This window comes from Stegodyphus dumicola, chromosome 10 (assembly GCF_044657685.1).
Source record: "Stegodyphus dumicola isolate Sdum_Otavi_A_Nest chromosome 10, ASM4465768v1".
Classification (NCBI taxonomy): Eukaryota; Metazoa; Arthropoda; class Arachnida; order Araneae; family Eresidae; genus Stegodyphus; species Stegodyphus dumicola.
The window spans coordinates 185,314,266-185,328,985 of NC_140777.1; the positions used below are offsets into that span (position 1 = coordinate 185,314,266).

General features: G+C 30.7%; 1 protein-coding gene across 1 annotated transcript in view; it reads right to left on the reverse strand.

Annotated features, from left to right (window-relative positions):
- Positions 1-2,239: 2,239 nt before the first annotated feature.
- The window catches only part of LOC118204847 (limulus clotting factor C-like), a 122,912-nt gene continuing 110,431 nt past the window's right edge, over positions 2,240-14,720 (reverse strand). Inside the window, exons 16-18 of the mRNA XM_085825992.1 lie at positions 13,714-14,003; positions 6,137-6,304; positions 2,240-2,654 (exon numbers count right to left, since the gene is read on the reverse strand). Coding sequence (XP_085682118.1) covers positions 2,304-2,654; positions 6,137-6,304; positions 13,714-14,003 — 809 coding nt within the window. The 3' untranslated portion in view covers positions 2,240-2,303. The remainder of the gene's footprint in view (positions 2,655-6,136; positions 6,305-13,713; positions 14,004-14,720) is intronic.

Below are 14,720 nucleotides of genomic sequence, written 5' to 3' on the forward strand. Positions count from 1 at the left end.
AATCTGAGTAGGTGTATTACCTTTCAAAAACAAGTATCTAATGACAGCACGATACTCGACTTTTTCTATTTTTGGTCACATCAACCCACAAAATTAATTGTCAAACTAAAAATTTTGATTGGTAGTTATCAAGTGACATCCAAACAAGTTCCTCCCACTTCAGTTGATTTGTGCTGCCATCTATCTATATATGTAGGTTAGAAATGTTTCAGACAGCCCTCATACGGTGCTTGCATTTAAAATGAGCTTTGTATAAAAAAGATAAAAGAGGGAAAACCCTGAAAACTTCATTTAATTTTATAATCTGAAGTTCTTTATAAATGTATATGGAATTTATATATATATATTTATATACCCCAATGGCAAATTGTGAACAGTAACAATTTTGTAACAGAGTCCATTAATCTATACTAAGGCCAGATGTGGTGATCTCTTTATTATGGAGGCATCTGATAGGTGGGCCACCATTGCCTCCTATGAAGGGATGGACAGTTACAACCATGCCTTCTCCGGGATTCGAACCCAGGCCCTTCTGTATCGCAGTCGGGCTACCCCAACCACTATACCGTCTGGGTGGCAAATTTAAATAATTTGAATTTTTAAAACATGAATTATGAATTTAAATATATAATTCATGTTTAAAAATTAGTAAAAAAGAAGTTTATAACATATATATGACATTATGATGATAATTACTTGGTTTATTGATTACATTTTCAATTTTAGTTATACCTTTTTAAAAGTTTCCATTTTCAATTTATTCTTGATTCATTTTTGATGTTTCCATTTTAAAAAAATTTTCAAGATGCTTATAGGTTAAATATGCGTATAATTACTTCATTTCAATAGAATTCTAACTACATTTATAAAAGGAGATAATATACTAAGTAATGCATTAGTAAATAAATTATTATTTTATTACTTTGCAGCTTTTGTGCAAGTATTAGGGAATTTATTACAATTAATTAAAATATTTATATCAATGATATAGAAGCAGATTTATATTTTAGTTTTATTAGAGAGAAATTATCACTGTTTACTGATGATTAGTGGTTTTGGAATGGATTTCATAGTAGAAATTAATTTTTAAAGACAATTTGTAGCAATGAATTCCATTTCTCTACTAAAGTATGTTTTTAGCACTGTTTCTTCAGAAGAACTTTGCATCTTTCAATAGTTATTCTTCATTTGTCTCCAAGATATCCTGTCAAATTTTAATCGGAAAACTCAGATGGTAAATGTGTTCTCTGTTTTTTTACTTTCAAGTTATTCACTTTAGCTTTGGGTGCCCAAGAAGTATAAGTCCAAAAAAAGAACTGTCAGAATTAAATGCACTTCTGAGAGCCTTGTGTAAACATTTTAGTTCAGTGTTGCTTAGTGCACATTGTGTTATTTATGAGTAAGTGCAGTTAGCGTTTATTCATTTAGTATAATTCCTTTCCATATTACATAATGTTTCAGCATTCTTTTATCTTAAAAGAAAAACTTGTTGCTGGCTCTTTCTAGAGGTTAACATGCTGCAAATCACTTTTTAAACTGAATCTCTGTTCTTAAGTGCTACACAAGTCCATTGATTTTGTCTACAACTTGTGTATTTTCTATACAAATTCGGATATTTTTCCTTCTAAACTGAATTTAGAGTATGCAAAGTAGAACTTTCTTTAGAAAGTTCTTTCTCCTTAAGCTCTCTGTACATAATTTTCTTCACACACGATTCCAATGCTGGCTACAAGTTCCAGAGAAAATTGTCTTTAGTAATGTGCCATTTATTCTTCTCCTTTGTGCCTAAATAGTGAAATCTATTAATTTAATTGCATTATCTAAAGTATAAGTCATTATCTTTATAAATTTCTCAAGGCTGTACCATACATTTATTATTTATGATATAAAGTTGTAGAAGAATTTTGTAAAGAGAATTATTCAGTTTATTGTTTCCAATAAATTATATCATGATCAATTTCCTTCTTTCTTAGGAAAAGAGGGGTGGGAGACCTTCGGACATTTAATAACAATTTTCTCCTTGTAGTTTACTTTATAAATTTTAAATAGAAGCTTATTTTATAAAAACTTTTACTATTTTTTAATTCCCTGACTTGAGCACTGCTTGAAAAAGACACTGATATAACCATCGCTTGTTTACCATATTAAACTGCTGCAAGTTATATATTCAACGTAAAACACACAAACAGTAACTAAACATTTATGCCTTTGGGTAAAAGCATTAAAAAAACTGAGTTAGTAAGAGCCAAATTTTGTTTTCATTTTATTTTTAACTTCAAAAAGATGTAGATTTTGTTAAGGACTTAGAAGTAAAGATGAATCCAGTCCAAGAATTTGCTAACAGTTGTAAAGCCACCATATTGTTTAGGATTTCCACAACCTCCAGGGCTTCCCCAACTAACAATACCTTCAAGAACCCATTTTCTTTCTTTAGAAGACTGATCGATAAAAACCATAGGTCCTCCACTGTCACCACCACATGCATCTGTCTTTCCAAGTTCATAACCTGCACAAAACATGTTGTCTGTTACTGTTAAAGGTAAATCCGATTCTTCGTAGCCTTGCTCACATTTAGCACTTGACACTACAGGTAAGACTGCTTGTTGCAAGGTTTCAGCATATGTTTCATTCTCGTTCATTCCCCAGCCTGTAACCTGAAAAGAAAAACTTTTCAATAGAATAGTAATAATAAGAAACTGAAATCTGACAGTTTCATATTATGCCAATAATAAGTGTTCAGTCTAATGTCACATTAATAACCAATAAAAGCTTGAAAAAAAAAGGCCACATGAATATTTCAGTTTTTTCCTTGCATAAGAATAATTCAAAGTTGTATGAAAGTAATAGAAATACTTTAAAATATGAAGAACTGTGTATATAATGTTCTAATAGCACCTGTGGTATCTTGGCTTTCTTCTTGGTGTACAGCCATAAGTTCTGAATGGTGAGAATAGATATTTTATACACTATTCTTCCGACAGAAACTGTCCAATTCTATGAGAGATACCAGTTTGAATATTATGTAGAACTGCCATGTTAATGGCGTATTGTACGGGATACACTCGACAGCAGTCAAACTATGCATGCGCGTACCACACGTGCATTCGAGTGTACATGCATTTACACACTTTATATTTAACCCTTATCAGATTTTACTACGAGTCGTACAACACCGGAATCACTAGGACCTACCTCCATCGAGAAATTAGATACTTTTGAATATATCCTTAATGAATTTTTCAATGATATGAATGATGTTGCAAAGAATGAAAAAAATTTAATAACATCTGTAGCGCTACATATCTATCCACTAAATAGAAGAGTATCAAGCTGTTAACTGAACAGGTAAGAGCGAAAAATTCAGGCAAAATACAATATGTATGGCAGTATGAATTTCAATGAGGCACCATCACCAAAATATAGATACACTGAAAGAAAAAGCATCAGAGCAATAATAATAAATAACTGAACTGTTACATATTTACAGAAGTATGAAATATGGGAGAAAAGGCATTACAAAAGTATTTGAAATATTAATTGTTTCTACAATTACGATGAGGTTTCCAACAAAAATTTATATGAAAATATTAAAGAATTTGAATAATTTGTGTGTAGAGGTCGGGGCATTACAAATTTCATCCATTCAACTTGGTATTATTCTAATTGCATCAAATATGAAACACTTAGAAGCTATGCTATTAATTTCCTTAATAATTTTTAGGAAATCACTGAAAGCGACATAGGTACTTTGAGTGGGTTTCTAGTGTGTCTGCTTACAGAATAAAAATTTGAGTTGTTGGTTTTCAGAGTTCTAAAAGCCTTTTCCTCAGGTACTACTTAACCCTTATCTCCTGAACAACATTAGTTGGCTGTAAAAACGTAAATATGAGGTATTTAGAATTTCATGTAGTAGCCCGTTTCTTATAAAGATAGCCAAACAAATGTTTTTCACCAATTCAAAGTCATTTGTAGCTTAATAATTTTTTGTTGGGCTGGGAATAATTAAGCAATACCATAAATTCTTTCAAAGTAAGTACTGATTCACTATATTGTTAAATATAAACAAAAAAGTACATAAAATTAGGTGTAATAAAATAAGGACTATACAGCAAATTTTTGTTCATATTTTTGAAATTCAAGTAATTAAATTGAATCAATACTTCAGAGTAAATACTGATTCACCATATTGTTAAATATAAACAAAACAAAAAAAAAGTACATAAAATTAGGTTTACTAAAATAAGGAATATTCAGCAAGTTTTTGCTCATAGTTTTCAAATTCAAGTAGTTAAATTGTTACGATATTTTGTTTCTTATATTTTCAGTTACCTCAAAATATTTGACACCACATAACTACTCTATATTGAAAACTTTCCTCCTGGCTTGTTGACTTAATGAGGCGTGTGGAATAGCAAATGAATTTTCGACTTTCTTTGAATACTGAACATTGAATGAGTTTTTAATTGTTTACATGGCATGCATTCTACAAATACTGCATTTATCATTAAAACATTGTAAGATAATATTCTGTTGATCACTAGTGTAGTTTGTGATTAATTTTATTAATGTTTAAGAAACAATCATTTTTATTATTAATGACTTTTAATAAGTTGCAGATACATGATTTGATTTTTCGACAATAGTAATATTATTTCTGTTAATTTTTCTGAAACACAATTGAGTGTAGGTTTGTATTTAGATCCGGGGTGATTTTAAAATATGCCTTAATCAAAATCATTTTAAAATATCTCTATCATAACTTCTGAGTTCATGTTTTCTATATCAGTCACAATATCTTTGTCTTGTTAACAATACCTTCATTATCTTATTATGTCTATAAATTCACATGTTTAGCCTTATTATGTCTTAGGAATTTACATACGTGTATTTTGTGGAATTTTAATAATCAGACATAAAACTACTACAGTCAAAAGTCGTTAATTCGGACACCCATAATCCGGAATCATCTATAATCCGGACCTCGAAGCTAAAAACTTTCTGCGCATGCGCAGCGTTGACACATGCGCGCAGGCGTTTACGCGTGCGCATAAGACCTCTTACGACTGCGCATTTGCGTGTGCGCAAGCGCAGAATACGTTTTCGCTTGGCCGTTTTATGTATAACGGACGGTATAATCTAAAATTATTAAATTATCTAATTATCTATTTCAGTTAATGTTGATGATCGCGTTGTTCCTTAATCTTCGAATTGGATCCGGCTTATTATTTTTTACAGACTGTAAGAGCAATTTTATAAAAGTAAACTTGAACTTTCGATTATGTCAAATAGAATTTCCGAATCTGGAGCTCACAAAGTATCGTACAAAACGAAAGTATGTTTCGATGTCCATCAAACAAAAAGTGGAACTGCTGCAAAAAATGGATAAAGACATGAAGAATGTGACAGAGAGGTTAGTGAAAACGAAAAAATTTCGATTGACAAGTTAGTGGGTATTCTCGGCACAGCAATTAACGGGACTTGAACAGCGGAACTTTGTAACTGAACAAAAAATTATGTCTGTTTATAGAATTAAAGAGAAAGTATTATCACATAAAACGAAGTAACTTAAACAAATAAATATTCAGCTTTTTTTTTTTTTTTTTTTTTTTTTAATTTTGATACCCTTTAGATCATAATTGTTCTTTATTTCATAAATTACGGTTTCATATTTTTAATTTTAGAATTTCTGCATGCCATCTTACGCGATTTAAACTGATGATCTATAATCCGGAAAAATCGATAATTCGGAATTGCCGAAGTCCAGATTAACGACTTTTGACTGTAGTAATAATTAGAACTTCAAAGCATATTCATACAGTTCCTTTAAATTAGTTCCTATTAATCATTATCTATTTTATATTACAAACTATCTTACTTCCTCAAAAGTATTTGAATTCATTTAATGCATTACGAATTTGAATTATATTCATTCTACACTGCAGATTTTAAACTATTATCTCTGTGAATACGAGCTGAAAAACTGAACCTGCTAGTATTTTACTTGAAGATGTATTCTTAATTTTTCTTGCAAAAAAATATAAATATCATATTTGTAATAAATATAATATCTTCATTATAAATATATATTTATAATAAAATTATATTTGTTTAAAAGACAAGAAATGAAGAAGCTTACAATTCCCTTTTGTCCTTCTGCCAGATTGCTTCGAGTAGTCTGTTTTGTTGGTAAGCAGATTGGTTGCACTCTACTGTTAAGCTGTACAGGGGAATCCATTTGTATTAAAGCTATATCAGCATCAAATAGACCAGGATCATAATCTGGATGGATGTGTATTTCTTGCACCTGAAAATGAATGCATATAAAAATATTCCTATAAAAATGAATGTGTGAAATACAAATGGCAACATTCTCAAAGTTTTTAAGAATATGCTAGATGCAAATAATGTACTCTTACATTACTGATGAACGGGGGCAATGTATATATTAAAAGAAATATATGTAAGGACTGCACATTCAGGAACTTTTAATGTCCTTTTAATTATATGAAATAAACCCCTAGAAAAGCTCTTTTTTTTTTATTGTGCAGTTTTTTTTATAACTTTAAAAGATATTATTAATTCTTGAATCTCCTCTGCATTAATTAATCATAATAAACCATAAATCCTTGAAGAAATTTGTTATTGTAACAGATCTCAAACCATTGAACTTTGCCTTTGAACAGAAAAAAATGAGAAGGCATCCCCAAAACAGTAGTGCCAACTGCAGTAAGTTTCTGAGTTCACCGCAGATATTCAGCATATTGGTGGGCAAGACAGTGTGGTTGCAAACACTATCCCAGATCTGTGTTATTGATTAAGAACAATTTGCCGTAGAACAAAGTGCAGATCCAGAATTGAAAGTTATAATGGAAAGTGACACAACACTTAAATTCAGCCAATCAATACATCCTTCGTCAAGAATTTTTATGGTATAGTACTTCACAAAAAAAGATCGGCCTTATATTCCACCTAGTTTCTGGAAAAAACTTTTTGATCAAAATCATGGTTTTTCACACCCTGGCGTTAAACAAATGCTGGTTTTGTGTGGCCTGGAATGAAAAATCAAGATTGTGCCAAAGCATGTATCATATGCCAAGAATGTAAAATTATTAGGCACGTCAAATTTAAATTTGCGGAATATCGTGAACCAGATACCTGTTTCAGTGCGGTACATATTGACCTCATTGGTACATTACCCCTTTCAAATGGGCACGTGTATTGTTTCAACTGATTTACTGGGTGAAAGTCATCCCATTACCATACAGCACTGCAGTAGTGGTAAGCAAGGCTTTTATGAGCATTGGATATGCAGATTTGGCATTGCACGTAAAGTTATTATGGATCAAAGAACACAATTTGAATCGCTGATGTTTAGGAGTTTGATTGTAATGTGTGAGCTAAAGTCCTTAACACTACAGTATACTAGCACCAATGCAATTTAGAGGCCTCATTGAACATTTAAGGCTGCTATAAAAGCATGTAATAATGCTGAGTGGACTGGAATGCTACCAACAGTTCTGTTGGGTCTCAGATTTGCTCTGCGATGTGACACAAATCACTTGATTGCCCAAATAGTATATGGAACAAACATTAAACTACCTGGCGACTTTTTATCCACCCAATACCAACGTAAACCCTGACACATGTGAGTAAGCTGCTGAACTACATGGATAACTTAAAACCAATCAAAACATAGTGTGCTACCAATCAGAAAATTTTTGTCCACAAGGGGCTTTCATGAACAGTAATGCCAACTTGTGATAGTGATATTTCGGAAGTAGAGATTTGTATGTATTCAAAACACGAAGATATAACACTATTAATTGGATGGAATTATAACTTAGACATTTAGACAATAAAAGTAGCATAAGAAAGTGGATTTCGCAAAATCACAAATACTAAAATTTTAGTAATACAAGTTTGTTAGAAGTCGCAAATTTGCGAAAAATCGCACGATCTGGCAACACTGGTTATGCTATAGCTTCATATTCGAAGAAAATTTAAATTTTATATAAACTGAAGTGAAATATTAGGTTTATAATGTTACTGCGCGAGATATTTTTATTATAAATCTACTTTATTGAGTGTTGTGTGTGTTTATTGAGTTTTATTGAGTGTGTGTTTTAACACAACGAACTCTCACAAAAACATTAGGCTGATCTTTAGAATATGGTAACTGGTAGTTTGGCGACATTTTGGAGGCGATAAAGGTTACTACCTGGGACTTTGGTAATAATGTGAGCAGTACTCAGTTCCGATTACGCATTATTTTGTGTGAGGGAAATGAGAGATCATGGGATATGTCATGTGATATTAATGGACGAATTACGGTTCTTTAATCGGAAAAGGGGGGGGAAATCGAGAAAAAATCTGGAAATTTTGTATTTGGCTTTATTCTGTGTTGTGTGAAACAGTGTTCGTTAATTTTTGGATCCCATGGCCCTAACTAAAGTGAATTCGAAATGGGTATTTAGTGGGATTGAAAGGCGTAGTAATAAGTGTTTCTTTAAGGTTGTGCGAGATAGAAGTAAAGATGTTGTATTAAGTTATTTATTTTACCTGGTACCTTGGTGTGAACTATAAGTATGATTTTAAAGATCCTGAAACAGAAATAAGAAAAGTTTATCGGACACATAATCATGATTCTGAAGAAGAATAGGTAAGTTAGTATTTTTAATTATTTGAGGATATTATTTTTATGCATTGTTCTAAATGTAAGGTGGAAGTAAAGTAATTTGCGTAAACGTGCATGGAAATAATTTAAATATTTGACACTAAGTATTTGTAACCATTTGTAATGTTTGTAGTATGAATTAGTTAGTGACGTTTGTAATATAATAGATAATGTAGAGGTAAAAGTTTTTGGATATTTTATTTATTTTATACGGGGAAATGTTCATATTTGGAAAGGGTATATACTTTTTTGCGATCAGGTAATTTCATATATGTTCTTTTTACCGGGTTTAAAGATTCAGAAAATTGTTATGCATTTTCGTGAAATTTTTCTAATTTATGAAAAAAGCAGTCTACATGGATATAGTGAAGAGTGTGCGCAATGCCATTTTTGTGCAATTCTGGGATGTTTTTTTAAGTAAAAATAAGTCGACGTGTACATGGTTTAGTGATATTTTAATTAAATGATAGTTATTTTGTGAATTTTATGTTTGTAGGAATTTGGTATAAGTTTAAGTTGAAGTAAACGCGCATGGAAATAATTTAAATATTTGACACTAAGTATTTGTAATGCTTGCGGTATGAATTCGTTGGTGACGTGTATAATATAATAGATGATTTAGAGGTAAAAGTTTTTGAATATTTTATTTATTTTATGTGTGGAAATGTTCATATTTGGAAAGGGTATATACTTTTTCGCGATCAGGTAATTTCATATATGTTCTTTTTACCGTGTTTAAAGATTCAGAAAATTGTCATTTTCGTGAAATTTTTCTAATTTATGAGAAAAAAGCAGTGTACATGGATATAGTGAAGAGTGTGCGCAATGCCATTTTTGTGTAATTCTGGGATGTTTTTTTAAGTAAAAATCAGTCGGCGTGTACATGGTTTATGTGTATGTGTTATTTTGAAAAACGCGTAAGGAGTATGGTATTGTGCACTTTTTCCCAATTTTGCAGTGAATATTTGTCATGATTAAGCAGTTTTGTTAGATAAAATTTTTAGCATAAGTGTAATTCGGCTAGTAGATTGTTGGAAGAAGTGTTCAGTAGATAAAAAGAAAAGAAACATGTCTTTACTTCGTGAAGACAAAACGGCGGCGGGGAAAAGAAATAGAGGGTTGCTGTAGGAGAGTTGGTCGCCAAATTTTCGCCAAAAAACGCCAAGTTACCATAATGTAAAGATCAACCCCAATGCTCTCCTCAGTAATCAATGAATTGATGCTGCAACTATGAACGTGTGATTGCAGAAATCAGGGAAAAAAGAAAAACATTAGGCAAAAACCTCTGGTATATGAATAGATATTTTGAATTTAATTAAACCTACATATATGGAGTTGACTACGTAAACAAGAGTTATATATAAGTATCAGTATCAAAATATCAAGGAACGTTTTAATGGCATTTTATTGCAAATTGTTCCGAAAGAAACATTCATAAACTTGCGAATATTAATGTTTGGAGCAAATTAAGTGTTGGGTTATTTAATGTTATTTAATGATGGATTTATAGGTTTGCTTGAAGCATTTTCAAAGTTAGGTATGTGCCCTGAATTTTACACTGAGCAGGGAATTCGAAAATTTCATAAAGTGCAAAATCATGACTCTTGGTGGCATTCCACAAGTTTTACGAAAACCCAAAGAAAAAATTCCGCTTTGTTCGAAAGAAAAGGTACAAAGTGTGGGAAGAAAAAACAAGGTGTTAAGTTACAAAGCAGGGGAATTTTAATTATCATGGATGCTTCTTTCACTAAGAAATTGTTTTATGAAAACTTTAAACTTGTTTTCTGAAAAATGTTTTTTCTGTAAATATTGCCAATGGTAACAGCCATAACTCAAAATTTTATGGATAAAATTTAATGATACTTTCTATACATGTTTCATATAATCTGATGCATGCTCTGAAGCGAAAGATTTTAGAAATATTAATTAGAAGTTGAATTGTTACTTTTTATTTTTAGATTTTGGATGCAATAATAGGAAAATATACAGTAAATACTATACATTTCCACATATCTCAAGAATATATGAATATTTCTTAATTATTTTGCTTCCTTCATTGCATACAAAACAAGTGTAAATATAAATAAAAATTAAAAAAAAACTGCATATTTATATATACATTGTTCGCCGTGGTTGTTGCCGTAAAGGCAAAATTTAAGCAAAAATTATCCCTTTTCTCATTATTTTTCAAAATTAAAATTACTTAGCATTAAGTTTTAAATTGTTTTCACTCATTAATATGCTTATCTTCAAATTAATATGTTTATAGTTAAATTAAAAACCATTTTAAAAAAAATGGTACCCGAACGAGGTCGGATACCTTAATAGTATATAAAGAATTTTGTGTAGTAATAAACTTATTTGTGAAAATAATAGAATTAAAGGGTTCTACGATGTAAATTAAAAAATTTTCTTATTTACATTAATTCCAAAACTTAAAAACCTTTGAAAATAGTAAAGTTGATGCGAGACTTCTTGTTTACGATTTCATTAAATGATAGCACTAAATTATTCTATCATGTTAATTTAAAATAATAGTTTATTATATTTATTTTCAGTAAAATACAGCTTAATTGTTAGAAATGTAAATTAAAAATAAAGAATTTAATATTGATTCACAATAATGAACAACAAATTATTCTTATTTTCCGTAGAAAATAGTAAATACGCTTAGTGAGAATGCAAGAATATATTGTGACGTCACAAGCTTTGTCTCATCTTCATGGACCTTATAAAAGATAGACTAACCCAGTGGGCGGGGCTCGCATCACCGACATGTTGGCAAGAAAGAGTTGGGACGATCTGGTTTACTTTAACACTGAAACCTATGGCGTTTGTATCACATAACTCTTTTTAATTATTAAATGCGATACGTTGTATAGTGATGAGATTATGAAAGCCACAGTTTTTTACAAATAGGATTTAATATATCTCATTAAAGCACTCTTTACTGCATTTCGCGCATTTTTTCACGCTTAATTCTTGTACAAACTTCTTTACTTTGGTAAAACGGTAAAAACGCTAAGCACAAAATTTATGAACTTAATTTTGCGTAAAAATAAAGTAAAATTAAATAAGATTGATAGTACGCGATGCTTTGAAATAAATTAGGTAAAATTAAACAAGATCTGATATTTTTTTTTTTTTTTTAATTTAATGAACATTTTCAGGCAGAGATTTTCCAAACTATAGTAACATTACAAAAAGATTATATTTATTTGATTATATGATCATTAAATTATTAACATTAAAGTGGATTAGTTATTTTAATAATTCATAAAATTTTCTGAGCGTAATGAAGGGGGAAAAAAAAGATAAAATAAAATCTAGAAGCACTCAGATTTTATATTACGCCCAAAAGGAACCTTTTTTTTTAAAGATTTGTGTGCTATCTATATTTATTGAATATCATGTTCTTCGCCCGTAAACCACATACATTTGAAAACAGCATATCTTTAGAATTTCCGCACTGGAGATAAAACCATAGCACAGTGCTCGCTCTGAACCATTTCCGCACAGTGCTCGCTCTAAACTCGTTGAGGTTGTTAATCAAAAATTCGTTAAAGTTTTACAAAATATGAAATAGATTAAAACAAATTCGAAATTCGTCCGTCCAGATGCCCACGTTCGGGTGGAGGATTACATTATTCAAAATTTGCTGTCGTTTTTGTCACAGTGCGAGAAACATACATGTATTCATGCAGATTCTTCATTATTTAATTTCCTTATAGGGCGATAATATTTGGTAACAACAATTTGCAAGGAGACACGGACATTTATAGTGAAACAGCGCAAAATGCCGCTTCGAAACTAACAGCCTTTCTAGGCTACCGCCCTTTTAGGCTAATGAATTAACAGTAAATAAAAAAAAAAAATCTTATTCAGAACTAAAAATAAATTAAAAAAATAATCACTAGAAAATACAAGCAAAATTAATTATTAAGGTTAAATGCAATTTTAATATTAGAATTAAATGTATAAAAATTTTTAAGGAGTCAAAAGTGTTTATCACTATGATGTATTATGAAATCTAATTGAAATAAAATTCCTTTATAGAAATTGTGCTATAATACTCATCTATAATTTAAAAAAGCAGCACAATTTAGAATTTTAAACAAAACTTTCAAAAATTCATTTTTAAATATTTTAATATTTTTTACTTATTTACACCAATAAAAAGCATAAAAATTGCAAGAGAAAATTGCTTGTTTGAAATTTTCTATTAGTTCAGTTTTAAAATATTATTTTCTGAAAGAAGTAGTTACAAATTTCCTTACAGCATAGGAAAAGCTAAAAAAATATCCAGTCCTGAAAGCATGCAATAGCATTATAATTATTTGGAAAGTTAATTATGCTTGATAAATATGCTAAATTGTTAAAAATCAATCTCAATTTCAAAAATAAAAATATGTAGAAATTCTAATTTGTGAAATGAGGAGCTAAAACCAGCTTTTTCTTGACAATTATACACGCTGCAATAGGCAATCAATGTTAAATTTCTGCAAGTCGTCCCTACTCCTCCGGATGTGATCAAGGTGACAGCCGGCAACGCCTCAGACGAGAGAGAAAACCCGTTTGGGTTAGTCTATTTCTTATAAGGTCCATGCTCATCTATTATTGACATCATTTAGCTCCGCCTTCTCAATATATATGTAGCTTATTCTGAGCTTTTACCAAAATTTTGTACAGACTTCTCATAATTTTTATATTTTAATTTTTTAATATTTCTGTGCTAGTTCCCTTGTCATGCATTGATAAATTCATAGACGGTATTTTTTTTTTTTTTTTTAAATATTTAATGACTTTTGGATCATCCTAAATTCATTCGAACAAGAATTTTTCAATTTTGCTTCTGTCTGCTACACAGAAAATAAGGCAACTTTATCTGATATTTAGGGCATTGTTTAAGTATAATGTTCAGTAAATAGTAATTGAAATCCTCAGAATGGCAGTTTCAGACTCGACTAAAGACGTATAATAAGTCTATTGCATTAATAGTTACTATTTGAGTGTTTTCTCGGAAACTGTTATTGCCATACCTTTCTGACTTGAACATATTCGTCATCCTTGTCATCTTCGCGATGATACTTGCCTAAATAGACTTGAAATTTGCCCGGTTCTATAATAAGGGTCGTGCCTGCATACGTAACACAATGAGCAGCAGAAATCAGCCAGTTCTCATTAAGTAATGAAGCACCGCATAGAAGAAACCAACGATTGTAGTCTTGCAAATAGCGGGCAATACCAGCTTGCCACGGCCATTGTCCAATATCTGTTGCATTTCCATTGACAATGAAAGGAGAGCGAGGAGAATCCGATTTTCCACAGACTGTAAAAGGATAAAATATTGCATGTTAAAAATGTAACAGTGACAGACTTTTATAAAAAAAAAGGGGGGGAGGAGGGAAAAAAATCTAAAAGCTTTCAGTTTTTACATTACGCCCAAAGGGATTTTTTTTTAACTTTTTGTGTGTTCCCTTTATTTATTAAATGTTCTTTGCACTTGACCATAAAATTTAATTTTTTTTGGGGGGGGGAGGTTACAGTTTTGCCATTGCTCACTTTAAAATCGTTGAGTTTGTTAATCAAAAATTCGCTGAAGTGTTACAAAATATAAAATCGTTAATAAAACAAGTTTCAAATTCCAAATTAGGGCTTCCAGATGCCCATATTCGGTGGAAGATTACGTTATTCAAAATTTGATGGCTCTGGGTACTCTTATTTTATCACAATGCGAGAAACATGTATACCTTTATGCAGATTCTTCATTATTTATTTTCTTTAAATATAACACAGGGCCCTAATATTTGGTGGCAACAATTTGAAAAGTGAACCCACATTTAAAGTTTTCAACGCAAAATGCCAAAACGAAATTAATAGCCCTTATAGCTCTTCGGGCTAAAAAGATCTGAAAGCTTTCAGATTTTATATTACGCCCAATTTTTTCACGGGGAGAATTCAAAACGGGATTTGAAAAGGTATACTGACATTCAAAGTCATTCGGCGCAAAATACTATTAGACGTAACGTGTTTTCGTAGCTACGAT